This window comes from Drosophila ananassae, chromosome 3L (assembly GCF_017639315.1).
Source record: "Drosophila ananassae strain 14024-0371.13 chromosome 3L, ASM1763931v2, whole genome shotgun sequence".
Classification (NCBI taxonomy): domain Eukaryota; kingdom Metazoa; phylum Arthropoda; class Insecta; order Diptera; family Drosophilidae; genus Drosophila; species Drosophila ananassae.
In genome coordinates this window covers 5,616,564-5,641,413 of record NC_057929.1, presented here as the reverse complement: position 1 = coordinate 5,641,413, position 24,850 = coordinate 5,616,564, and the positions used below count along the sequence as shown (strand labels likewise).

At 43.5% G+C, this 24,850-nt stretch overlaps 7 protein-coding genes and 5 non-coding genes across 14 annotated transcripts; 4 read left to right on the top strand and 8 right to left on the bottom strand.

Moving 5' to 3' along the window:
• Position 1: 1 nt before the first annotated feature.
• Positions 2–3,552, bottom strand: LOC6495692 (endoplasmic reticulum metallopeptidase 1). The gene is made up of 12 exons (XM_001959355.4): positions 3,400–3,552; positions 2,827–3,337; positions 2,592–2,766; positions 2,440–2,524; positions 2,247–2,367; positions 2,032–2,186; positions 1,586–1,969; positions 1,351–1,531; positions 1,113–1,297; positions 917–1,060; positions 356–859; positions 2–298 (listed from the first exon to the last, which is right to left on the bottom strand). The coding sequence occupies exons 1-12, from the start codon at positions 3,421–3,423 to the stop codon at positions 131–133; spliced, it is 2,637 nt and encodes an 878-aa protein (XP_001959391.1). The 5' UTR covers positions 3,424–3,552; the 3' UTR covers positions 2–130.
• A 134-nt stretch (positions 3,553–3,686) lies between these two features.
• LOC6495691 (endoplasmic reticulum metallopeptidase 1) lies at positions 3,687–7,258 on the bottom strand. Its single transcript, XM_001959354.4, has 11 exons — positions 7,157–7,258; positions 6,585–7,104; positions 6,354–6,528; positions 6,209–6,293; positions 5,695–5,970; positions 5,252–5,635; positions 5,015–5,195; positions 4,767–4,951; positions 4,571–4,714; positions 4,011–4,511; positions 3,687–3,950 (listed from the first exon to the last, which is right to left on the bottom strand). Exons 1-11 carry the CDS (start codon positions 7,175–7,177, stop codon positions 3,783–3,785), a joined length of 2,640 nt encoding a protein of 879 aa, XP_001959390.1. The 5' UTR covers positions 7,178–7,258; the 3' UTR covers positions 3,687–3,782.
• A 418-nt stretch (positions 7,259–7,676) lies between these two features.
• LOC6495690 lies at positions 7,677–14,096 on the bottom strand. Its single transcript, XM_001959353.4, has 2 exons — positions 10,489–14,096; positions 7,677–10,435 (listed from the first exon to the last, which is right to left on the bottom strand). Exons 1-2 carry the CDS (start codon positions 13,957–13,959, stop codon positions 7,907–7,909), a joined length of 6,000 nt encoding a protein of 1,999 aa, XP_001959389.1. The 5' UTR covers positions 13,960–14,096; the 3' UTR covers positions 7,677–7,906.
• A 278-nt stretch (positions 14,097–14,374) lies between these two features.
• LOC6494929 (fatty-acid amide hydrolase 2-A) lies at positions 14,375–18,786 on the top strand. 2 transcript variants are annotated; one of them, XM_001959352.4, is made up of 5 exons: positions 14,375–14,548; positions 16,652–16,929; positions 16,991–17,210; positions 17,271–17,845; positions 17,904–18,786. In XM_001959352.4, exons 2-5 carry the CDS (start codon positions 16,741–16,743, stop codon positions 18,513–18,515), a joined length of 1,596 nt encoding a protein of 531 aa, XP_001959388.1. In that variant the 5' UTR covers positions 14,375–14,548; positions 16,652–16,740; the 3' UTR covers positions 18,516–18,786. The 2 variants fall into 2 exon arrangements, with proteins under 2 accessions (XP_001959388.1, XP_044571111.1); XM_044715176.1 differs by lacking the exon at positions 14,375–14,548 and adding an exon at positions 14,695–14,743.
• A 247-nt stretch (positions 18,787–19,033) lies between these two features.
• LOC6502561 (sentrin-specific protease 8) lies at positions 19,034–20,614 on the bottom strand. 2 transcript variants are annotated; one of them, XM_014908436.3, is made up of 2 exons: positions 20,406–20,614; positions 19,034–19,924 (listed from the first exon to the last, which is right to left on the bottom strand). In XM_014908436.3, exon 2 carries the CDS (start codon positions 19,837–19,839, stop codon positions 19,192–19,194), a length of 648 nt encoding a protein of 215 aa, XP_014763922.1. In that variant the 5' UTR covers positions 19,840–19,924; positions 20,406–20,614; the 3' UTR covers positions 19,034–19,191. The 2 variants fall into 2 exon arrangements, with proteins under 2 accessions (XP_014763922.1, XP_001959387.2); XM_001959351.4 differs by lacking the exon at positions 20,406–20,614 and adding an exon at positions 20,022–20,315.
• A 143-nt stretch (positions 20,615–20,757) lies between these two features.
• Positions 20,758–21,481, bottom strand: LOC6502560. The gene is made up of 2 exons (XM_001959350.4): positions 21,070–21,481; positions 20,758–20,994 (listed from the first exon to the last, which is right to left on the bottom strand). The coding sequence occupies exons 1-2, from the start codon at positions 21,343–21,345 to the stop codon at positions 20,797–20,799; spliced, it is 474 nt and encodes a 157-aa protein (XP_001959386.1). The 5' UTR covers positions 21,346–21,481; the 3' UTR covers positions 20,758–20,796.
• Positions 21,482–21,522: 41 nt separating this feature from the next.
• On the bottom strand, positions 21,523–21,594 carry Trnah-gug. The gene has a single exon. It is a non-coding gene; the product is annotated as a tRNA-His (tRNA).
• A 603-nt stretch (positions 21,595–22,197) lies between these two features.
• On the bottom strand, positions 22,198–22,269 carry Trnah-gug. The gene has a single exon. It is a non-coding gene; the product is annotated as a tRNA-His (tRNA).
• Positions 22,270–22,389: 120 nt separating this feature from the next.
• Positions 22,390–23,249, bottom strand: LOC6502559. Its single transcript, XM_001959349.4, has one exon. The coding sequence runs from the start codon at positions 23,189–23,191 to the stop codon at positions 22,478–22,480; it is 714 nt and encodes a 237-aa protein (XP_001959385.2). The 5' UTR covers positions 23,192–23,249; the 3' UTR covers positions 22,390–22,477.
• A 235-nt stretch (positions 23,250–23,484) lies between these two features.
• On the top strand, positions 23,485–23,556 carry Trnah-gug. The gene has a single exon. It is a non-coding gene; the product is annotated as a tRNA-His (tRNA).
• A 708-nt stretch (positions 23,557–24,264) lies between these two features.
• Trnah-gug lies at positions 24,265–24,336 on the top strand. Its single transcript has one exon. It is a non-coding gene; the product is annotated as a tRNA-His (tRNA).
• A 384-nt stretch (positions 24,337–24,720) lies between these two features.
• Trnah-gug lies at positions 24,721–24,792 on the top strand. Its single transcript has one exon. It is a non-coding gene; the product is annotated as a tRNA-His (tRNA).
• Positions 24,793–24,850: the final 58 nt, after the last annotated feature.

Sequence of the window (24,850 nt, the reverse complement as noted above, 5' to 3'; positions counted from 1 at the left end):
GTGACGTTACTATAGTATAGAGATTATATTTATTTCTCATCCGCTGCCACAACAGATTACTTTATCGCTCTGATTCGGAATGCCAGACATATAATCGATGCAAATCAAAATTAACTTAGGGATTACGATCTTAAAAGATATACCGCTTGAACAGCGACGGCCATTCCATAATGTAAACAAAGTCCGGAAATTTTTCTATAAACTGGATTGTATCTGCATCTCGCTGGAAATCCTTGTTAATATAGTGTCCCACGACACCCAATTCAAACGTTGCGTTCCCGAAATCTCCATTGGGGTTCTGAAATTTATGAACTCCAAAGATAATTTATAGCTTTAAAAATAGCATTCCACTTACCGCGAAATCGATGTGAAATTTAAATGGAGTTGAGTCAATGCCGTATGAAAAATATATTTGATAGGGCGCCGAGTACTTTTCTGGCTGATCCAGCATCGTCCTTACGAAAGACCAGTCCTCCACAGAAGCCCCAGACAATGGACGAATGTACAGGCCCATGTGTGGCGGACCCGAAAGCTCGAACTCGAATCTCTTCGCTTTTCCCGTCTCGAGGACATTAGCACTTATGAGCTTTAGATCCAAAGAGCCGGGTATAATCACTTCTGACTCCCGTGGCAGCCAGGCAGCGCTGGCAAGGGACCTGCACCAGCTGCTCCAAAAGCACGGCATTCCACACATCACGTAGTCTTGATTGCAATCGGTGGCCATAGAAGTCAGCCCTGTGAAATTTATGCCGTACGCCTCAAGTGGCCGGAAAGCTCTCCTGTCCTGGTAGTCTATATAATAACCAGAGTCGTCCAAAACGGTCCCACCTTCGTAGTCGTAAAAGACTCTACGAGTTTCCTTTTGGTAGCAGACATTAATATCATTTCATACTCCTAAATAAATCGCGTGACTTACTAAAAAGTTGACCCTCATTACACTGGTCTTAGTTCGGTAGGGGAATCCGACTTGGGAAACGGAGATCATGCTAAAAATAAAAGTCACCATGCCCAGGCAAAACAATACTATGGTGGACCACCGGAACATGTTTATCAAAGGAACCTGAAACGTTATCTTGAGGAGCTATAGTATACAAAACTTTACCTTATCTTACCACAAACCCCAATGCAAATATGGTTCCAATGGCACATATTAGGGCAATTAACATGTCAGGATTGGCCGAATCGCGGTTCCTGCCCATGGCGGGAAAGAAAATAACAAGGAATATGTAGAAAAGATAGCAAAAGTACACGAATGGCATAATCTGGATGACTTGCGAGGGAACTACCCATGAGTATCCTAGAATAAAATAAAATTTAACTCAATATTCATAACTACATTTGGAAACCTACCCTTATCGTGCAGGGAACTAATAAGATTGATCAGCACGGATGCCAAATAGAAGAACAAGGAGACCATACACATGTAGGGAATCCGCAGTCCCAGGCTGGTCAAAATAATAGCCAGGAGTGCCACTACCATACAATGTGCATGCAAGCCCATCTGGATCTGATACGAGTGTTTCAACTTGTCCTGTAACGATCAAAGTGACAACTAACTTGATTATGGACACTCAGCCTCTCTTACATTTGGTTTGAATGTGTGGTAAAGGGTGGACGGCAGCACTAGGCCTATGATCGCCGGGCAGATGTATAATCCAATCACCAGCCAATTGTTGCTGTAATAAGTCAGTGTTCTATCGGTGACATCGTACAAAACGGCCATCAGAAGAGGCAAGGCAATGCACAAGAGACACCCAACAAGGTGCAGTCCCAGGATGATGAGGAACCATATCCAAATGCGACCCAACGAAAGCTCGGACTTGATGGCCATTCTCCGAAGAGAAAAGCCCACAAGTATGAAGCTGATCCCAGCCAGGGAACAATTCAGGATAAAGCCAGTTGCCTCCGTGTAGTAAACGAAAAACAATCCAAGAAAGTCAAAGAATACTGCATGTCCGCCACTGTTTTCCTTAAAAAAGAATAAGATAAGGTATAAATTTTATGTTAACTCTTATATAGATTATTACTCACCTCAGTATTGGCCAACTCCTGTGCATTTGATAAGGCTCGAACCAAGGAAAGGATATTTTCGCCAGTGCTTTGTATAGAACGTCCTGGAACCACATCGAAGCTATCGAATGCAGTGTGGTAGACATATCCATTGCTAAACTGGGCTATGTCAAGTCCTAAAATGTTTAAGGAATTAAAAACCATTTTAACTCTATGAGGGTATATGATTTTTGTACCAGGAATGTGTCCAAAGTCTCGAAAGATTCGAAAATCCGTATCGGAAGGTAGAATGCCAAATTGAAAGATTTCTTCCGCTAATGTGCTGGCAAATGGATGCTTTGAATACTTTTTGTAGTACTACAAAGTGTATAATATAATTTTGTGTTATAATATAGTTTAAATATAGGTTAACATAGTACTTTTTGCTACCTTTATCAACCAGGGATTATTAGGCCCACTCTGAAATAAAATATCACGTCCTCCGCTACCGCCAACTTCCAAGTTAATAACCGCTCTGAAAAATGAGTAAACAGTATCAGCAAGTCTTCTAGCCAAGAATTCTTCCCATTCCAGCAACTTACTTGCAATTAAAAGCCCATTTATGCTGAGTTATGAAGCCATGAGATGCTTGCAGGGGATTCTCCTCGGCCCCATTGAATAGAAAAACAATTGGGTGTTCAAAGGCAGTCTCAGAAATAGACATTTGACGCAGTACTTCCAGCATGACTACAACCATAGTGCCATCGTCGCCAGCACCTAAACAGCATATAGAGTTAATAAGGATTCTTGGAATAATGAAAGAGAATTCTGACTTACCCGGGCTACCTGGCTTGGAGTCAAAATGACTGTTCAGCAGAAGGTAAGATGAGCTATTGGAGCTCTTGCTGCTCAGTTTTACAACCACATTCTGAATGCCCTGATACAAGCTGGTCATGGTGCCGAGAACAAACATACCATTCGGCTGCTGCAGCTCCACTTCCAAGTCATAAATATCCCCACGCATTTCATTCCGGATCTTGGACACTTCACTCAACAGCAGGTTAACCGTTTCCACCTCGTTAGCATTACTTCCGACCACTTTAGGCCCGATACGATCCAGTTGCTCAAGCACCCTCTGCGCTCTCTCGGCAACAAACTCGCCGGGCTTAAGTGGCTCGTCGGCGATGGTTATGCGGTCGGGTAATCGGCCGAAAAGCGGAAGTACGATTGCGTAGAATAGCACCACCCAGAGGAGCAGAAAAGAGGGGGCGTAGTACCATTGAATTCTTCTCCGGGATTCCCGCTTTTTCGACAAGACATTGTAGAGAACCGTATCAGAATAGTTTTCCTGAAATCAGATATAATATTATATTAATACCGTTGGTGTAATGTTTGTACATAAATACTGACTTTATCAACGCCGGCGCTTTCCATTTTGGTTCTCGAGGTGCGAAACGCTGAAGCTCACTGGTGTCCAACCGACTCGCTACTAAATTCTCTTCAGCAGAACCACTTCGGATCGGTCAGCGGCACCTTCGAGCGAGTAAAGATAGGCTGCAGTGCCCACTTATTAATTAAAATCTACCTGCTCGGGTCACATCAGATATTCGCCCCCCAAATCTAATCGGACAATCTTCTAACTGGCCACTAACCAGTAATCGGAGGGAAACCTCCACTACCGATTAATCTGCACGCAGTAACAGTGAATGTTGTTTTAATTAGTTTCAGTGCTTTTAATGGGATGTCTTAGATTAAAGTCTTTGGTGCAAACAAAAGCAGAAATTGTCATTAACTTAGAATATATAACGTTCGTACAAAGTAGGCCATTCCATGACGTGAGCAAAGTCCGGAAAATCGGCTATAAACTGCAAGCCGTCTGCATCCCGTTCGTAGTCATAACTGACAAAACTGGCGGCGAATCCCAACTGAAATGTGGGTGCATTAAAGTCTCCAGAGGATTTCTGTTAATTATAAAACATCCATTAATATAGGCTTATAAATTTCAAGGTTTTCCGACCTACCGCAAGATCAATGTGAAACTTCAAGGGAGAATTATCATTGCCATAGGCAAAGAATATTTGATAAGGTGCCGAGTACGTTTGGGGTTCATCTAGTTGATTCCGAATAAAAGACCAATCCTCTACAGAAACGCCGTCAAGAGGCTGAATGAATAAGCTCATATGTGGAGGTCCAGACATCTCAAATTCGAAACGAGCCACTTTCCCCGATTCCAGAACGGTCTTACTGAGAAGCTTCATGGATGTTGGTCCGGGAAGAGTTACTTGCTTTTCCCGTGGCAGCCAGTGGCTCTTTTCTCGGGTTTTGCACCATCGGTGGTTGAAGCAGGGAACACCGCACATCAAATATTTATCACAATAAGTAGAAGTGCTAACCATGCCAGTGAGATTCAAGGAGGAATCCTCCAGAGGATAGTAGAGGCGACGATCCTGAAAGTCGAAGTAGTAACCAGAGTCGCTCAGGCTCACTGAGCCGTCGTATTCATAGAAGATGCGACGAACATGCTAAAGGGTTGGATTTTTTAATTAAACAAAAATCAGATATTGACAATCAATTCTCTCACCTCGAAGTGTATCCGCATCACATTTGTCTTGGCGCGATAAGGAAAGCCCACATCCGAGACGGCAATCATGCTGAAAATAAATGTCACCACTCCCAAGCCGAGCAACACTAACTTCGGCCAGCGGAACATATTAATCAGGGGAGCCTAAAATAATCCTTTTTTAGAAATAAATCATTATGAAACTCAAAAAACTGACCACAAAGCCCAATGCAAAGAAAGTTCCCAGGGCACATATCAGACCTATAAGAAGATCTGGATTAGTGCCGTGGCCGAAGCGACCCAGCATAGGAAAGAAGACTTGGAGGAATGTGTAGAACAGATAGCAGAAGTACAGGAAAGGCATCACCTGTAGGATTTGAACTGCGAAAACCCAAAGGTATCCTAGAAAGACAAACATTTCCTTTGAACATAATCTTTTCCCAAATAAAGAATCCCATTACTTACCGCGATCATGGAGAGTACTCAGTAAATTTATTAGAACAGCTCCTGAATAGAAAAGCATAGACATCATACATAGGTAGGGTGTCCTTAGACTTACAGCCGTAAGGATAATGGCAATCAAAGCCAGAAGCACGCAGTGGGCATCTAGGCTCATTTGAAGATGGTTAGAGTGACTTATTTTCTCCTGTATAAATAATCATTAAATATTTTTGTTTCTGTATTGCTCTTCGATTTACTCACATTCGGTTTCAGAGTATAGTAGAGCGTCAAGGGGAAAACTTGGCCAATGATTGCCGGAACCACAAACAGTCCAATTACTAACCAGTTATTGCTGAAATAGGTTAAGGAACGTTCTCCAGCATCGTACAGGACTGCCATTAGAAGCGGTAATCCAAGAGAAAGAAGCATTCCCAGGACATGAAGCCCTAGAATTATGCTGAACCATATCGATATCTGTCCCAGCGATGCATTCGATTCACGGGCCATTCTTAGCAGAGAGCAACCCACAAGAATCAAGCTGATCACAGCAATACAACAGTTCAGAATAATCCCAGTGGTTTCCGTGTAGTATACAAAGAAGAGTCCCAGATAGTCGAAGAAAACGGCATGTCCTTCGCTATAATCCTAAAAATATTACGTTAAACTTTTTGCAAATTAAAAAAAAAGTAAACTAAGTGACTCACCTCTGAACCAGAAAGTTCATAAGCATTGGCAAAACCGCGTACCAAAGATAAGGCATTGTCGCCAGAACTTTGAAGAGAAGCTAATGGAATGACCTGAACATTATCGAAAACGGTGTGATACACATAGCCATTGCTGATTTGAGCCATATCCAATCCCGGAAGCTGGCCGTAATCCCGAAATATACGAAAATCAGAATCAGAGGGCAGGATTCCTGATTGAAAAATCTCTTCGGCCATTGTGGTGCCAAACGGATGTTTAGCATTCTGGTTGTAATACTGTAAAATAATTGTAAATCGGTTGTAATATGAATTACCATTATTATAGTACTATAAAGATGGTTCCCCAGCTTATCAACACACGCCTTTCAGTAAAACTGTGTAAACAAAATCAAATTGCCGCAATTGTTGATTCAAAACACGATAAACAAATATCATAAAACTAGGCCTATAAATTGGCAATAACAATATGGGTACGCGGAAGTTCCTGGGTTTTTAACCGGCATGAAACACTCACCTTTATGAGCCATGGATTGTTGGGACCACTTTGGAAGAGAAGATCACGCCCTCCACTGCCAGCTACTTCCAAGTTTATTAGAGCTCTAAGTATTAAACGGTTTCCAATCAGCTTTCTTTAAAAAATATTAATAAAATGCACTCACTTGCAATTTGGTGCCCATTTGTGCTGTGTAATAAAACCATGGGAGGCCTCCAGCGGATTCTCTTCGGCTCCATTGAAAAGAAAAACTATGGGATGCTCGAATACGGTCTCCGAAATGGACATTTGCCGCAAGACCTCTAGCATAACCACAACCATAGTGCCATCATCTCCAGAACCTGGAAACAAAGTATATATTTTGTTTCATCATTTTTTTATTCATACGAAAACTTACCTGGACTAGTTGGCTTGGAATCAAAGTGGCTATTCATCAGGACGTAGGAAGAGCTATTGGAACTCTTGCTGCTCAACTTTACGGCCACATTCTGAACTCCCTGGTACATGTTCACCATTTGCCAGTGCATATACGCTCCAGACGGTTGCTGGACATCCAACTCCAAATCGTACAGATCCGTACGCATAGCAGCACGAACGTTCTCCACTTCCTCCTTGATAAAGGCCACGGTAGTTACCTCGTTCGCCACACTACCCACAACCTTGGGTCCTATCCGATCATACTTGTACAGCAATCTCTGAGCCCGTTCTGCCACAAATTCACCCGGCTTGCGAGATTCATCCGAAATCATAACACTATCCGGAAGTCGATGGTATAGAGGGAACACGATCGCATAGAAGAGAGCCACCCAAAGGATCAAAAAGGAGGGAGCATAGTACCAGGGTAGTCGTCTTTTGATTTCCTTTTGATGAGATAATACATTTATCAGACCCATGTCCGACAGGTTGTTGTCGGAACCCTAAAAGAAAAATATTTTTCAAATTAAATTGATTTAAAAAATCAAAACTTACATTCTCGATCCTTGATTTCATATCGCCAGTATCCAGACGGCTCGAAAGTTAAACAGTTCCTCTGGCCAGTCGGCGGTGTACTGAAACATCATCGCCGAAGGCACCTTAGGTTGGAGCTAGACGGATATTATCAGCAGTGATTCGCACTTTGTATCCCATAAAGATTAATGTTTTCGCGCATGCAATAGACCGCTCAATACTAACGAGCCTAGAAAACCCAATTTCCATTAAGTTGTGGTTGTATTTGCCTATTTTATATCTAAATAACAGCAAATTAATGGAATCTTTATCTTTATATCCCCTTAAAAATGCTCTGATAAACTGGTATGTCGGCACGCTTCAGTGCTGAGTGACTGGATGTCGTTGGAAAAGTAAATCTTATCATAACGTCTACGGCAGTTCCTGGATTCCATATCATCTCGAGCTACTTCAGTGCGACATCTTATTGGGACCACAAAGAGCTAATATTTATAGAGTACTACGGTGGTTCAATGTTAATTAAAAATTAAAAATGAGAAGATTATGCAGAATAAATTATTTATTGTTACGATATAGTAAATTTGAGTTAGAATTCTTTTAGATTTTCTACGGTTAACATGAATGTATCAAATGTTTTTATCCCTTAAGTACATGATTTAATGTTTACATTACAAGTCCGTTTACAAAAGACATATGAAAAACAACATTTTGTTACATCTACACTAACCTATGGTTTGTACTTGGTCAGTTTTGTGGACAACATTGCGCCGATTACTGTTGCAGGGACTCGTGGATGTTTTTCAGCAGCCCGGCGACGTCTTCTGCATATGGAATGTCCGAGTATCGATCCGGTTTCTCGATTTTCAAAACTGTCAACTGTAGTCGCAGGCCGGTCAGCATTTTCAGCAGCTTAGTACCTCGCAGCATGCCCTTATATTTGGCTCCGAAGCAAAACAGTTTCCACACCATCAGCACGGAGAGACGGTGCTCCTCCAAAGAGCTCAAATGGGATTTTGAGTCCCCGGCTCCGTCCAGATCTCTAACAGGTTGGTTTATAATATCACGAAGCAAGTTAATGAACTCTGAGGTCTCCACAAGTTGGGCCCGGTTTCCAGAGAAGAAGCACATGTTGCGGAGAATGCGGAGGCACAGAATTCTCATGTAGTTTAGTGGCGTTGAATAGCGTACTGCGGTGATAAGGGAATGTAGATGGCACACCTTGGCCCCCACATCATAGCGGGAATACACCTCCCAGAATCCCAGCCAGGCGTTAAAGACCAAGGGTTTCAACCCTTTGGCTACGTTCAGGGAGTTGATGGTAGAAGCAGTTGACGGCAGAATTGTGTCGAACATATCCAGCACATGCATCTTACTCAAGCTCAATCGTCCCTCGGCGCTGGAGCAGCAGTTAATCATAACCCGCAAAGCGGGCACCACACATTGGTTGCCCGCACTATGGGAGGTCTCCTTCCTAGTCGTTTCGTGGTCAGCCACACGAGCCATTAGCTGGAGCAGGGAGTGCGATTGGCCGGAGTGAACGAGCGATATCTGCTTGCAAATTTCGAAGGAATGCTCGGAGAGGAACATGGCCAGCTGGACGGTCAACTTCTTCAAAGGAGCTGAGTGCGATAGCCAGGGCCACATGCGAATAAGAAGCTTCACTGTTGTCACAGCCATTGCAGGCTGAGTGATCACGGCATGATGGGAGCTGTGCCATTGTGCCAACATATTGAGGAGCACCAGCAGGTTGCTGAGTATGTCTCGGGACTTATGGGCTCCCACTCGCTTCACGTAGGTACAGGCATTTCCGATGTTTGTATCGCTGAGGAAGGTGTCCAGTATATTGAGGACACGGTCCAGCAGCTTCAGTTGTCTAGCTGCATGAACAGCCCACGGCGAGAGTTTCAACAACCCACCGAGGGTCTCACAAATCTGAACATGACCAGCGCTGGGAGGATGCAGAAAGTTAAATGTCTTTGGTGGATAGTGGAATTCAAAGAGACGATCCAAGCGATGATAAATCAATACTGCAGCGTTCGTAAACTTCAAGGGTGTTGGGGACTTTGGGCTTGGGGTTTCGGTTTCCCCTTTTGACGATGGACTGTGCATGCACACCGATATAAGCTGATTACTTATAGTATTTACAGCATTCTCCTGCGCTTTCAAACCTTTCTCTTCCTCATCGCTCGGCATAAGATCATCCAGTGGCAGGACATACAGTTCCAATTCCTTGAGCAGACTCGTCTTCTCTGGGGCGTTTTGTGCCTTGATGAACACCATGGACAGGGATGACAGCGTGTAGCGTTGGAACGGTGTGTCCTTATAGGACAAATGCAGTCCGTAAAGGAAAAAGTCCAAAAACAGAGCTGGCTGTTGAACGAGCTGCTCGCATATAAATTCGTGGGCGTTTGAATCCTTGCAGAAGACGAGAAACAGCTTGAAGAGTTGAACTAGCATGTGTTCGGGAAAATCCAAATCTAGGACATCGTTGGTAAGCGCAAGAAAGCTTTGCAGCAATACGCTGTCCCGGCAGATGGTCCTCTGCAGGAACTCGAAATTATCACGATAGCACAGGGCGTACAGCTCGCATATGTGCCCGACGCACAGCTCTAGGAAGGCGGTGGAGAAGGATACGGGTGGCGGCGGAATCTTCATGATGTCACTAAGGCAGTTCATGAAACTATGCTCACACAAAGTCGCACACCACTCTGGACGCAGCACCACTAGCTGCGAGCAAATTCCGACATAGCAACTTAGTATCTCGCTCGAATGTTGTGGACCAGCCAGCTCTGTCGCTATCCATGGAGTCACGTGGAAGGCCTTCAGTGCCGCGTGGGCCTCTTTAAGAAAGTTGTGAATCCGGAGCAATTCGATACAAGCGTCTGCCCCAATTAGAGGCATTAGTAGGATAAATACGCGTCCAGCCAGCTCTCTCACAAGCATTACTTCATGGACGTCCAACATTGTGGTCAAACAACAAGCCGGCAATCCGCCTGGCAAGTAGTCCAGGCGAGACAGCACGCCAGTTATTTCTACAGAACGGGCAGTGATCCAGTTGGCCATCACCACCCACGAAAGGGCGCGTACTTCGCTGTCACTGTGGCCACACATGCCCAAAAGGTAGCGCAGCACCTTAAAGGTCATGCCCTCATCATCTGCTGTATTTTGCCCGCATGGTAACCGTTCAACGTGTCCCTGCAATTGGCAAATAATTTGCAAGCAGTCTCGCTGCCACTGAGCTCCCGTTTGAGTTGAGGTCCGCAAATCATTCGAAAGCTGTATGAAGTTCTCGCAATAGTCCTGAAATGTAAGAAATTATAAAATAACGTATTTATTTAAACCCAGGCACTTACCAAGAGTTGCGCTTCGCTAAAGTGCAGCTCGCGTTCGCTAAGCCGCCGCAGAATACGTAGGAAGCAGCGCACATGTTGCAGCTGTCGGAGATCAAAGTGGGCTCGGGCTTCCTCGGTCAGTTGCATGAAGAGTTTTCCATGCCAGTTCGTTTCAATGCTGCAGTGCTGGGCGGCAATCAAGTGCAGTAGACATTGGCTGATTAGACACAACAGATCCAGCGATATGGAGCGGTTGTGCAATAGCAGCATGACGCTGTGATGGGGATCCGATTCAAAGGCCTTGTTCAAGCCGCTCATCACCTGAGGCAGGCAGAACCTCAGACAACTGAGGCAAAGATTCAGTATAGCCTGGTATACATCGGCATCGTCCACGTTGCCCGGAACCGAACGCATATATTTATGGATTAACTGCCACAGAGCAGTGCCTTCCGACGCCGGCACCGCGTTGCGCATGAGGACGAGGAACAGCTGAAGTTCCGACACGATTTTCTCCAAATCCTTATGGTTGCTGCAATTGCTGGCGGCCGTGAGATGGTTGCGCAGCTGAATATCCAGCTGGGAGGCCTGCACCAGGGCCACATCGCTCACTTTGACCTTCAGGGTGTCGCTCATGTCAAGGAACTGCACAGCATCCTGGGTGATGTTAACTGGGTTTTGGCAAATACGATGCGCCGCATACAAGCGCCAGTGCTGGGCAGCTCTCAAGCTGTCGCCGTTGAAATGGGTCTCCTGCAACTGCTCTTCCAGCGACACTCCCTCAGCCACAATAGTAGGCTTCAATGTAGTATCCAGTTCACAGTTTATGGGCACCTTTATCGTGGTCAAATCCACATCCAACACTAGTTTGTCCTCAGTAGCAGTGATGCTTTCGTACCAAAGCATTTGGAAAAGGCAGACGCTGCCGTCGTTGCGCAACTGCGTCTCGTGGGGAAGCAGGAGCAGGCCCCTTAACAGGCAAACATAAACCTCAAAAGTGCCGGCGATTTCCCTACGAAACCGAGAGCTTTGAAACATCAACTTCATCAGGATACTTACGGCGGGCAGTAGAATGTCCGCAGGATCGCCAGGGCTATCCTTCTTTAGTGAATTGTGCAAGGTCTCGAGGATCAGGCGATAGCCCTCTTCGCGCGTTGAGAAGTCCTCGCAGGCCTTCCAGTTCTGTAGCAGCACATTCAGTTGGGCAAGGGTGGACTTTCGAATGGATGGCTTCAAATCTTTGGTTTGCAGCAGGCGAAGCAGAGCGTCCAGGCTTCGTTGACCCTGAAATGGTTCCTCGGTTCGCTCGGTAAAAACTGTGTTGTAGTCGACAGATGTTTCAAAAAGTTCCAGTCCGTGAATGAAAATTTCGTTGGGCAACTCATCTATAACCGGCCGGTATTTGTTCATGTAGTCTTGATACTGCAATAGGTAGGCAACCTTCGCTGTGGCGTCTCTTCGCAGCTGCGCATCCGAGTGGTACAAGTAGCAGACATAACCACGCAGCATTACGGGTGGCTCCAGGCACGTGACGTCCGGCTCGAACAACTGCCACAGAATCTTGTGCAGTTGGTTGTTGGTGATCGACCTAGAAACCATCAAGGAAAGCACGGGAAGGACGACCTGGAACATTTGATGGAAGTCGGCATCTGGCAGTACGCAGTGAAGCTTAAGGAACATGGTTGGGTAGTCGATGCACCACTGCGCTATCTGGTCCGGGGCATTAGGGTCCCAGCTGTCTAAAATCAGCTTGCGAAGTACTTTGGAACTCAATGGCAATCCGAGAATGTGATGGCGAGCCAGGTCCAAGTTGTTGCACCCTGGCATGTATGCGGTTTTGTTCATGAAGGAATGGAAATGCGAGACAACAGGTCGCGGCATAAGTCGGTACACATATTCACGGAGGTGCTGGTCCGGCATGTCCAGTAGATTGAGCAGCAACGAGTCGGCTTCCTTGCGCAGCTGAGCATTGCCCACATAAAGAGGCGTGCACTCGAGAATGGCGTCAAATAGCAGCTTCACCAGTGTCTCGCTGCCCATCTGGTTGACCACGAGGCAGATTTGTTTGTGCGAATGAAGCAGTTGGACCGCTCCCATGCGCGTCTTCGGGATCAGCTGGTTCAAAGCTATACTGTAGGCGCGCTTCAGACGAATCAATTGTTGCTCTGAGGCAGACGGCTCCGCGGAGAGTGCGCATATCAAGTTGCTCAGTGACTTCATGCGATCAGGTACGCACGACAGATATGAACTGTCGAGGACAATGGGCTGGATCAGGGATTTCGCGTGAACACGGTTTATATCCTTGTCATATGTGAGATTTAGCGCTACTGTGTCCTGCAGTAGGCCATTGTAGATAAGAGACTGTAGGCGAGGAATCGTGAGAGTTTCCACAAGCTTCGCCATATCCTTGCCCTCAACGGTATTGCAATATGAAAGCAGTTTTCTGACCATATGGGCAAAGCGCTCTGTGGCCAAAGGAGATACTCTGGTGTTAAGCACGTCGTACGTGCGAATGGCCTCCACACACAGCTCCAGCATGTGCCAGTTGTGGGTGGTGGAGTGGAAAAGCATCAAGTTAAGTATTTTTGTGCAGCTGTCCATCAGAACCCTCAAAGCACTCTCTATCTTCAGCTGCTTGCCCCGTTTACCGGGGGGATCCAGGCTAGCTGCATAGCTCAGGGTGTTACGGCGAACCTGGATGCGCCGTTGGAACTGCTTCAGACAGGCGACAAGCGCTCTGTTTATGTGACCTATGGTGGCGACGGCGTGTCTCTGAAGCCGAACCAAATGCAGAAAGATAAAGGGCGTCTGAAGCAAATACTCTGCTGGGTAGTCGCTCAACCGAATGGCCAAGTGTGAGACTTTTACTTGCACATCAATGCCATCGGGTTCTGTTTCACTGTACGGCATATCAAGCATGCACTTCATGCTCATTACATCGTCCACGCTAGGCTGTGTCCATGCCGGCTCGTAGTCCTCCGGCGTGAGATTAGCTTCCAGCTGGCTTATCCTGCTGCCGCTGCTTGCCTCTGACCCGGTGCTGGTCAGATCCACGGTGCATACCGAAAATCGAGCCGGGTTCTCACGTGCCACATCGTACAAATCTATCACCTGCAGCTCTAGGTCCTCCATAAGATCCATTACACGTTTTGATTCCTCAGATCCCAGGATTCGCCGCACTTTGGCCAGTTCAGTCTCCAATCGAGATTGGGGAATCTTACGAATTACCGCATCAGAGTACTTGGATCGGAGCAGCTCCAACAGCATGGCCAGCACACGGTCTGCGGCCAAAAGGGGAGTATATCCGAACCAGCGAATTAGCTGCTTCAGGAGCAACACCGGCTTGAACTGCAGCGGCTCGCCCAAACTCAGGCAGCGTATAAAACGCGTCTCCACCTGCTCCAGGGCGCGCATCCGGATCTCCTCAGACTCGCTGGTCAGCTTCGCCAGGTGCGGGTCTGCCAACTGCAGGGACATGCACTGTTTAGAGCTCATTGTTGGCAGTACGGTGTCCCTCAGAAAAAGAGCCTTTTAAGAGATCGTTGTGTCCGAGCTCCTATTTAGTTCGTACAAATACCGAATGACATTTTTAAAAGCAGCTTTGATGATGTTTGAGTTTTTTGGTAACGTTTTTTATCACTGTCTTTCAGTGCTGGCTAACTCTGGTATTAGTGTATTTCTGGTATTAAAGGAAGTGACAAGAAAAATAGGTCTCATTTTGTGTTTCTCACAGAATTTCAATATATAGCTACAAATCCAGGTAATAGTTTAGTTAAAGGTAAAAGTCCTGTCCAGGAAATTAAATATTATCATGTAAATGTCACTATCGATGATTCGAACCGGTTAAAAATATTCATTATATCGATAGTTGTATCGATAGAATTGAAACTTTGCGTATTTTCCCATTGCGGTCACACTTAAATTAAACAAAAACCTATTTAAGCTACCCGCAACGCCTCACAATTTTCCAAATTTTCTTGTTTGTATTCGAATCCACGGAAAACTAAATAAATTTGAAGTTTTTATAAAGATTATGGTGTTTTGTTATTGTTTTCAAGTGCTCGAATAGACTGTGTGCTTATCTGTAAGTCCATCGTTTTATTTTTTTTTTGCTACAACTGTCCGGCTGATCAAAAAGGAATCACTTAACCGGTTTTTTGCAATCTTGCACGAATTGCAACTCAATTTTTAAACAATTCCCCGTCTGAAGTGCAGTTTCGTTTTCAATTTCCTTTGAACGAAAGCCGAACTCTATTGTTATCTTGTGATGTCAGTTGGGGTGTGTTGTGCCGTGTTGTTCTTTTAATTTCGCGCGCAGCCATAAACAAACACAAATACCAATAGGTTTAGGAGGTGCAAAGTATCACTGGATGAATTTATAATCCAAAAAAACATATGCTAAGGTGGAATGATGTCATTCGGGGATTCCCGCCTCTCTGCCTCCCCCCACACGCATACTCGCACATAAGCCGGTCGTAACTTTTGCTTTTCCACCTTAGGAACACCCCCCCCACACACATGCATATGTATGTTTAGGTGGAAATCAATAGACAAAATAAACACGCCCAGCTCCGCCCACGCTCCCCTCCGGAATTTCTAATTAGAATGAGCACGCAATTAAGAGGTATTGCTGTCGCTCGCTTTGGTAGCCTCCCTCTCCGGCTGGAAGCAACAGGTCGGCCAAACTGAATGAATCTATGCCACTGTGCCGAAAGATTGCCTAAGTGACATGTATTTACGGCTTATCTTATCAGATTGGCCACTTAAGCCCGTGATTACATTGCGATTATCGTCTCGCATCATTGCACATTGAACTTTGATCGGAATGTTTATCAGAAACTCACTTAATTGAGCATCTGTTGAACTTTGCGTGTGTCATAAAAAGCGCAAGAATGTGTTTCACAAATAGTTTATATTATATATTTAAACATTTTGTTATCAGAGACCCCCTCTGCCAGTGAGAAAATGATTACTAAACGTGTGATGCATTTATTTCGCATCTGAATGTCTGGCAATTCAATTAGCAACAGCATTAGGGACAGAAATTTTGCAATCCGTTCTCTATAAGCATTCTATCCAAGTCTAGAAACCAGTGATAAGCTATGGTTTCTCCTCAATTGCGGCTAATCGGGGAGAGAAACTGAAAGAAACTGGCTTTATGGTACAATTCCAGTGAAGCTATTTCCTTATTTATCGCCTCATTTATCGACACGACCTGTGACTCACAATACCTTATCATTTTTCCATTTTTTTTGTAGAGTTTGGAACAATAATAGTTTTATGACCCTGTATTGCATGAAAGCTCGTCTGTGTATTGACGTGTATTGCGGCAATACACTCTCTGTGGTCCGATGAACTCTCTTTGTGCCATATTATCTTCACGAATTTAAGCAGAGAATTAGCTGTCTGAATAGCACTTACGATAAGATAAAACCAAATCAAGTCTCCGGGCCATATGTTCCGGGCTATAGAACATTAAACAGCCCCGATTTCCACTGCGATTGGATATTTCTGTTTACTCCGTGCGACCCGTCCGTATTTAAAACTTTCCGTTGCTGTCGTCCGTAAATTCGTTTGTTTAATCAACGAACAAAGTTTACTTAAAGTTTCCTCAAACAGTAAAAAAAAATTTTATATTACTCTTCCCTTCGGTTTGTTTATTTCGGTTGTATATACTGCCATTAACTGTGAGAAACATTGCGAATTCTGTTTCCCCAATCCGGTCGCTGTTTTCTGTAAAATATCTGTGTTATGCCTGGAAGACCCGGGTTTTCCTATTTTGTTTTTCATTTTTTTTTAACTATCCAATGAGTCAGACGCAGGTGTGGAGTCGGCCTATCTGGGACACCCCAATTAAGTGGCGGGCCATTAAATTATATTTCACTACAGACCTAAATAATCGATTCTATATGAGCTCCACCTAGAATACATAACATTTTTAAGGGGAGAGCAGTCTAATAAAATAGATAATATAATATAATTAAAAAAATAGCTATTAATGCAACTATTTGAAGCAATAAAATTATTAAATTATTGCTGTAATATTCTGTAATTTTCATTATGACGCATATATTATTCCATTTATCTTATATACTCACTATATATACACCCTATACTTCACTATAGTATATTTTAAGACATTTTGCAAACCAATTTATTCATTTTTGTACTCGTAAAATATTTCCAGACAAGGAACATATGGGTCAGACGAACAATTCCAAACCAGATTCTCACTAGCTACAATCTTCCGGCCGCACATTCCTCACGTCCAGCGAAATGGCGGAGATCCAGCCAGTTCCCCTGTCCCGAGTCATCGGTGGCTACATCTTTGCCATTCTGCAGGCTTGCATTCGATTCGTTTTCCGCCTCATCTATGGCCAGAAAGGAGAGAGCATGCCCGCCATCACAGATCCCATTCTGCTAGAATCTGCATCGTCTTTGGCCAAGAAGATCCGCAACCAGGAGGTGGGTAGTTGAAAAAACTGTTGTGCTTCATAATTACTGAGATGATTTATTTAATTTTCAGTTAAGCAGTGTTCAAGTGCTGGAATCCTTTATTCGACGGGTCAAGGAGGTTAATCCCCTACTAAACTGCGTAGTAGATGAACGATATGGCCAAGCACTGAAGGAAGCAGCCGAGGCAGATGCACTCATTAAATCCGGCCAGTACTCTGTGGAGGAGCTGGCCAAGCAAAAGCCCTTCCTGGGAGTACCCATTACCACCAAGGATTGTATATCAGTTAAAGGTGGGCTTTTTATTTTAAAACGTTTTGTTCTTAGTAGTACTAATACTTTCTGTTCTTCAGGCATGCTCCACACAGCTGGACTGTACGAAAGACGAGATGTCCGTGCCGCTAAAGATGCGGATGCCATGGCTCTGATGCGCAAGGCTGGTGCCATACCCTTCGCCCTCACCAATGTCTCCGAAGTCTGCATGTGGTGGGAGAGCAACAACACAGTCCACGGACGCACAAGGAACGCCTACGATACGAATCGAATTGTCGGTGGCTCTAGCGGCGGCGAGGGATGCATCCAATCCGCAGCAGCATCCGCCTTTGGTTTGGGATCAGACATTGGCGGTTCCATCCGCATGCCGGCCTTCTTCAATGGAATTTTTGGCCACAAGCCCAGCAAACTTACAGTGTCCAATGTGGGCCAGTTTCCAGCCCCATTCAGTGACGAACAGAACGCATTTTTAGGCCTGGGTCCCATGTCTCGCTTCGCAGAGGATCTGAAGCCCATGCTAAAGATTATGGCCGGCGAGAAATCGGCTCTTCTGAACCTAGACAAGGAGGTGGACCTCAACAAACTGAAGTTCTTCTACCAGGAGTCTGATGGTGGTGGCCGTCTGATTTCTGCAGTTGACCCTGACCTTAGACAAGTAACATTCCCACATCCATTCTTTGCAACACGGAAGTATTAATCCCCTTTTATTTCAGGCCATGAAACGAGTGGTGCAGCATTTGAGCCAAAAGTTTGGCAGCCAGCAGGTGGAACGCATCCAGCTGCCACAGTTCCGGCAGTCGGCTGCCATCTGGTTCGCCAACATGCGGGACGACAGTGGCCACGGCTTCGCCTACCAGCTGGGAAACTTGGAGAAAGACATCAACACGTACCTGGAGTTGCTGAAATGGTTCTTTGGAGCCTCCAAGCACACTTTTATTGGCCTGACGACGGCCATCATGGACAGCGCCCAGTGCAAACACGGTTCTCCCAAATACGATCACTTAGTGAGCAAGAGGAACGAACTGCGAGCAGAGCTCCAGAAATTGCTGGGAGACAACGGAGTGCTGATTTACCCCACGCATCCGACGGTGGCTCCTTATCACAACGAGCCGATAATGCGGCCCATTAACTTTTCCTACACCGGTATTGTTAATGTTTTGGGTTTCCCGGCCACCGCAGTGCCGCTTGGTCAACTAGGAAGCGAAGGTCTACCACTGGGTGTGCAGATCATTGCCAACTTTAACGAAGACCGCCTCTGCCTGGCCGTGGCTGAGGAGCTGGAGCGAGCCTTTGGTGGATGGGCAAAGCCCGATGTGCGGCTGTGAAGCCAGTCTCAACTGTTTGTAGCTAAGCTAGATGTTAAACAATGGTCATGTTGGTGGACATGATTTCCCCCCCAAGATTCTACCCAAGAATAACCCACCCACCCAAATGATAAAGGTATTCCTTGTATGTACTCTAGTGCCTCGTTGTAATATCAATTTTCGATGGGGATTTATCTATTTTGTATGTGCTTTTAACTGTAAATTAATGAACAGTCCTCGTGTCGTGGATCCGTTTCCGTTTTTGCATTTAAAATAAATAATTGCAACCTAAGATTTGTTTTCAATAAACCCACCCGTTTTATTTTTTTTGAAATCGAAGCCGAATGGACGACGACGACTGGCGCCACATGGAAAATAAACCGATGAATTCGAATGCTGAATTGGAGTTTGGGTAAACAAATATTTATTTGAAAGACCAAAACCTAAAGATAGTGTCGCGGCACCTTCACAATGAGTGCACTTGCGACTGTTGTTTTCTTCTCCTCAATTTCCATTCTAGTGCCTGGCACTCTGATACGTCCAAATAAACAATTTTATTCGGCAACGAAATCTAAACAAATTAAAATTAGCAATATCAATGATATCATATTCACATGATTCCTGTCTCTCCTGGACTAAAGTTATACATTAACGTTTGTAATTTGGTGGCTTAAAACTACTGCTTATTATCTGCTATCTAACCCTTGCCGCCCAGCGAGAGGATCAGCTTGAGGAGCTCCGTCCGTTTGGCCTTCACGGTGTCGATGTGCAGGGAGGGCAGTCCCTCGATCACCTCGTACCGGTTCAGATAATCAGCTATGTGATCCGTCATGCATATCACATGGATCCCGCAGTCGTAACCATTCGCCTGCTGGAGACATCGCATTGGCCGGAACTTGGCCTGTCGAACACCCAACAGCTCCTTGATTTTGTTCATCAGCTCCATCGAGTTGCCCGTGTTGTTGTTGCCATAGGAATCGAAGTGATAGAAGGTTTTCTCTGGCCGCGAGAACACCAACAGCGACCAATGGGTACCACCGGCTTCAGTGCTTTCGTTGTCGTTTAAGGCGAAGAAGATGAACGGCTTGTTGGACGCGTTGCTCTGGCCCAGAAGCTGTTCCAGCTCCTGGTCGTCCATATACTTCATGCATTGCGTCACCTCTGGCGCGATAAAGTGCAGGTCACCATTGGTCTTGTACTTTACGTGGGACAGGTACTCGTAATAGAAGCTCAGGATCTGGTCGTTCAGCCAGTGAGGTCCGTGGAGGAGCTGCACATCGGACATCCGAAGACAGGAGTCGTGGAAGCTGAGAGAGATGGGATCCGCCTTCGAGTTGCTGCTCATCTTGGAGTGGTGGTAGTTGTTGTTGAGCCGCAAGCGCCGCTGAGCCGCCGTAGGATTCGGATTTTGGTTCTGGCGTGTATGTTGCCTGCAAATTCGGGAAATACGGGCTCAAATTCATGTGTATTGTTGGGGGGCATGTGTGTGTGTCTAATTTATCAAATTCGAACTATTTATTCTGTCACCTCAGAACTTTTCTATCTTGGGGCAGCATTTTTCCGAGCTTTTCCGCAGAAAACTCCCTTTTTACACAGAACCAAACAATTTCAAAGTCAACGCACGAATGACGTTTTCGCTTTCCTTTTGCTTTCGCTTTCGTTTGTTCGCCGGTTGCCAACGTCGCTATCTTGCCCCATTTGTCACGCAATTTACGATGCAACATTTAATTCAAATTTAAGTCAAGTTTCTTCCTGACATTTAAAACATATTATTTTCTATACGTTTCCCGATAATTCATTTGTTTTTGTGGAGACCGAATGTGCAAAGCAAAACAAAACGCAAGATAGCGGTCAGATGGCCATCGCCGAGGGGTGTTTTGGGGTGAAGGGGTTTGACCGTGTTAAACTCACCACGCAATAAGGCAGCTATTCGAGATTGTGCCCTTTTAAATTGTCCTTTTTTTGGACACTTCGCTCGATTTATCATTTAATTGGCTGTTGAGCGGCGAAAAACTTGAATTTTGTAACTGCTTTTTTAGCTGATACTCAAATTTCCAACGATTTTTTCGCTCAAAGCGTAATCGTGCGAGGTGATTCTCCCAATTAGTGTTGATAAACAAAACAAGGTGTGGTGAAAAACATAAAAGAGCAACACAAAATTGTCTAACACTTAAAAATACTGCAAAATAATACTGACCAATTTAAATTTTTTAAATCGAATGAAAACATTTTAACCGATTTTCAAATAACGTTCAATTTATGATTGCGTAACAATAAATACTTTTATATTTTTACTTTTAAACTAATTACATTTAGGCTTAAAATTTTCCGGACATACTAATTCATCTTGATCTTCAGCGACCGTTGCAGGGTTCGGTTTAGGTGGACATTTATCATCCAAATCGGATTCGCTAGATTCGGGAAAGTTGAAAACTCCATCTGCCGGATTCCAAGCCCCTCCTCTCAATTGTTCGTTTACCCATTGAAGTTGCTTGTTGATCTGAAATATTTACAATTTTAGGCATTACATTAATATATGAAATGTTTATGATATTCTGCTAAGATAAGTTATTACCAAATCAACTAATTTCTTTTCGTTTTCGCACTGAAACAGCGCTGCCGCAAAGAAATATATATTCTCAGGTTTCTCCTTAACGGCCTCGCTAACGATAACTCGGATAATGGCTCTAACCTCTGGATGACGTTGGAGGTACGACCAATCATCCTTTCGCATGTTCCTCGAAATGTCCCTAATAGTTTCATAGAATTTTGACACATTTTCCTGCATTTTCCCTGCATGGCTATGATAGTTATCCGCGTTATCGGTTTCTGCGCTGGATGTTTTGTCCATTTTAGGAGGGACCTGAAATATTGATAGAAAGTTTCCAAAAATAACCGAATACTTTTTGTGCGAGTATTTATAGAACTGTATACAGCTGAACAAAAAATATCTGAGCTATTGATTCAGAATCTAAATTTTAGAAAGTAAAAAGAAAGCCAGACTCCGTGACAATGTTTGTTTCAACATTGCCGTGACCAGGATTCGAACCTGGGTTACCACGGCCACAACGTGGGGTCCTAACCACTAGACGATCACGGCTACGTCCGACTGTTGGACGAGGCCGCCTCCGAACCCAGCTGCTCACCTAACGGCCAACATTAATTAAAAAAGCTAAGAAGTTGCTTGTGCATTGAACATTCACTTTTTCGTTTCTGGCATTTAAGTCTATTTATCGCTCGAAAGCTTAGGCATGGGTATTAAATTTATCAATTTAAAACACAAGCTAAAATGTGGGATTCTATTTCGTATCCCTAATACCGTATCGTATAATTTATAAAGAAGAATATCTTTAAAAGAAAGTTTTTCTAATATAGCATTCTAAATAGGATTATATGTATCTTAAACAATATAGTCCAAGAAACAATTAAAATCCATTTTTTTCCATTACTTGTAAGAAAAATCTTTATAAATCTTTATAAATAAGTAAGAAAAATCTTTATAAATTTCGGGTTGAACTAGTTGCAAGTTGCACAGTTTTAAAGCTGGCAAAAAGAGGTTTTAGAATTTGAGGAGAAAACAAAAAATTTTTTAAATTTAATAATCGCCCTTAATAATAAAATGTAATAAATAATAATACAATAAAATAAAATAAAAATAAATTAAAAAATAAACCCAACTCCGTGACAATGTTTATTTCAACATTGCCGTGACCAGGATTCGAACCTGGGTTACCACGGCCACAACGTGGGGTCCTAACCACTAGACGATCACGGCTACGTCGGGTTGTTATTTGCGCCCGGCCAAATGCCAGTTTTAACAAGCGTGCGCACCAAAAATCACAGCTAACCCCACATTTAACCTTTTTAAAATATAAGAAATATAAACATTCGACAATTCAGGGTTATAATTTTATTCTAACTTACCCAATATGGGGTTATTGGCTACATTTCATTTAGGTTTCTTTCTTAAATAACTTAAATAACTACTGCGGCTGGCGAGCTCGAACAATTCCTTTGTTGTTTGCCTTTGAAACAGATGAAGTTGCTGCTGTTGATGGACTTGGATTGACCTTAGGTCTATCCTGGCGCTGCTTAAGTCGTTCCTTGAGTTGGAATCGGAGTGTATTTATACTTGTGTTGAGAGCAAAATTCATGTCCGGAAGCTGATAGGTAGCCAGGAGAAAATTGCAGCGCACTCGCTCATTGGCAATGATTTTGATGAGGTCCTGCATTTCGTTGCTGTTAACAAAATCGGTGAAGAACTGATTCGTTTTTTCTTTTGACGAGATGGCGATGTCCTTTTCAAGTAGCAGCTGCTTGGACGGCGTTGGTGCGCCCTCCGTCTCGAACTGACAGTCAGTGGGACTCATCCGCAAAGTCTGATGCTGGCTCTTCCGGGCTCGGTGGCGACCGGACCGACTGTCTACTGCTGTGCTGGAAGAGCTGGCTGTTTTGTCCGAAGAAGCTGGAGAGAATGAGGAGTCCGTGCCCATAATATTGATTGTTGTACTTCCTGAGGAATCGTTATTGAGAAGAGATTTCCTGGATTTCGGGGTGATTTCGTTGGCGGTTTTCGCTGATGACTGTGGTGTTACACAACGAATTGGATCCATGTCCTCGGCTTCGTCTACATCTCTTGGCAAATCCTCGTCGTCAGAAAGTATTTCAATTGATTTATAAACATTCATTGTTGTCATATGTTAGGCGCCCCTCTCCCTTCCGGAAATTCCGACAATTGTTTCGTTTTTATTCTCACACTTGCTGGTCACACTAAAATGTAAAATAGTGGCGACATCTGTGGGTGACAAAATTATTGAAGTTTTTAAGCTGTACAATTCAAACATTGATTTAAAGGTGCATTAATCTTTAGTTATTGCTTATAAAATGTGAAATTATGATTTTAAACACTTTTTAGAAATATTTTTTAATTTTCGTTTAAGCTGTAGCATAAGTTTGGTTTCTCGCCGGCCTGAATCAACAACCCGACGTAGCCGTGATCGTCTAGTGGTTAGGACCCCACGTTGTGGCCGTGGTAACCCAGGTTCGAATCCTGGTCACGGCAATGTTGAAACCAAACATTGTCACGGAGTCGGGTTTTTTTATGTTTACTTTTTATTTTATTTACTCTTAAATTAAATAATTTTGGTTACATTTATTGAAGTTTTATTCTATTTAATAAAACCATTTCGTAACTATGTTCCTAAAACGTAAACTTCAAACGTTCATATATATACATATGCAAATAAATTTAAATCAAGCTACATATGTATATCATTTTTACCAATAATTTTTTTTGTAAATTAGTTTTAAGAAAGAACTATAACCCATTTAGTCTGTATATTTTATTCTGTTCTAAACAAGGCACATAAAATTACATTTTATTTTCATACTTGATTATGTATGTATGCTGATTTTTTAATTTAAATGCTAGTGTAAGCAATTTGGAGCAACTGGGGTTGTTAAAAATGTGAAAGGAGAAAAAAACAGATCAAGTGAAAGGCAAACTAGGTAGACAATTAACAATTATTAAAACCAGTTTTAGCATTTCATGCAGATTTACTTGTATATGAGATACATACATATACTTTTAACCAACCTAAACCACAATAAAAAGTATGCTTCCTCAAAATATGTAATAAATTTTATAAAAATATCTTAATACCTTGTTTTAATATTATTTTTATTTAGATAATCTGTGAAAAATTGCATCAGGTTTTCGATTTTCTTTTAAATGTACCATTTGGCCGGCTACATTCAACAACCCAACGTAGCCGTGATCGTCTAGTGGTTAGGACCCCACGTTGTGGCCGTGGTAACCCAGGTTCGAATCCTGGTCACGGCAATGTTGAAATAAACATTGTCACGGAGTTGGGTTTATTTTTTTTATTTTATTATTTTTTAAGTTTTATTTTATTTTTATTTTGTATTACTATACATGCATTGACTATTTTAAAAATACCATAACGCAACATCATTTTAAATACTATTTTCATCCCCATATTTAAAGTTAAACCCCGCGACCTGGTTTATTTTAAAATGATTTCACAAAAAAATTTATTTATTTCTGATAAGACTAAAAATCCTAAAAGATCAATTGTTATCAAAGTTCTTTCTTATCTAGGAAAATATATTTTAAATAATTTATAGAGTATAGATATTGTTGGTAAAGAGGACCGTTAGGTGACGAGCTGGGTTCGGAGACGGCATCTTTCAACAGCCGGGCGTAGCCGTGATCGTCTAGTGGTTAGGACCCCACGTTGTGGCCGTGGTAACCCAGGTTCGAATCCTGGTCACGGCAATGTTGAAACCTGGTTAATTTTTTTATTTAATTCCTAAATATGTAATAAATAAGATGT

Coding starts and splice junctions, on each gene's coding strand:
- LOC6495690 (XM_001959353.4), bottom strand. CDS start 13,959: ATGAGCTCTAAACAGTGCATGTCCCTGCAGTTGGCAGACCCGCACCTG. Junction 10,436..10,488: donor TTAGCGAAGCGCAACTCTTG/GTAAGTGCCTGG, acceptor CTTACATTTCAG/GACTATTGCGAGAACTTCAT.
- LOC6502561 (XM_001959351.4), bottom strand. CDS start 20,218: ATGTTGCATCGTAAATTGCGTGACAAATGGGGCAAGATAGCGACGTTG. Junction 19,925..20,021: donor CAAGATAGAAAAGTTCTGAG/GTGACAGAATAA, acceptor CCGAATTTGCAG/GCAACATACACGCCAGAACC.
- LOC6495692 (XM_001959355.4), bottom strand. CDS start 3,423: ATGGAAAGCGCCGGCGTTGATAAA. Junction 2,368..2,439: donor ATAATCCCTGGTTGATAAAG/GTAGCAAAAAGT, acceptor TACACTTTGTAG/TACTACAAAAAGTATTCAAA. Junction 1,532..1,585: donor ACCACACATTCAAACCAAAT/GTAAGAGAGGCT, acceptor TGATCGTTACAG/GACAAGTTGAAACACTCGTA.
- LOC6495691 (XM_001959354.4), bottom strand. CDS start 7,177: ATGAAATCAAGGATCGAGAAT. Junction 5,196..5,251: donor ACTATACTCTGAAACCGAAT/GTGAGTAAATCG, acceptor TTATTTATACAG/GAGAAAATAAGTCACTCTAA. Junction 4,952..5,014: donor GAGTACTCTCCATGATCGCG/GTAAGTAATGGG, acceptor TTGTCTTTCTAG/GATACCTTTGGGTTTTCGCA.
- LOC6502560 (XM_001959350.4), bottom strand. CDS start 21,345: ATGGACAAAACATCCAGCGCAGAAACCGATAACGCGGATAACTATCAT. Junction 20,995..21,069: donor AAAAGAAATTAGTTGATTTG/GTAATAACTTAT, acceptor TAAATATTTCAG/ATCAACAAGCAACTTCAATG.
- LOC6494929 (XM_001959352.4), top strand. CDS start 16,741: ATGGCGGAGATCCAGCCAGTTCCCCTGTCCCGAGTCATCGGTGGCTAC. Junction 17,211..17,270: donor GGATTGTATATCAGTTAAAG/GTGGGCTTTTTA, acceptor TCTGTTCTTCAG/GCATGCTCCACACAGCTGGA. Junction 17,846..17,903: donor TTGACCCTGACCTTAGACAA/GTAACATTCCCA, acceptor CTTTTATTTCAG/GCCATGAAACGAGTGGTGCA.
- LOC6502559 (XM_001959349.4), bottom strand. CDS start 23,191: ATGACAACAATGAATGTTTATAAATCAATTGAAATACTTTCTGACGAC.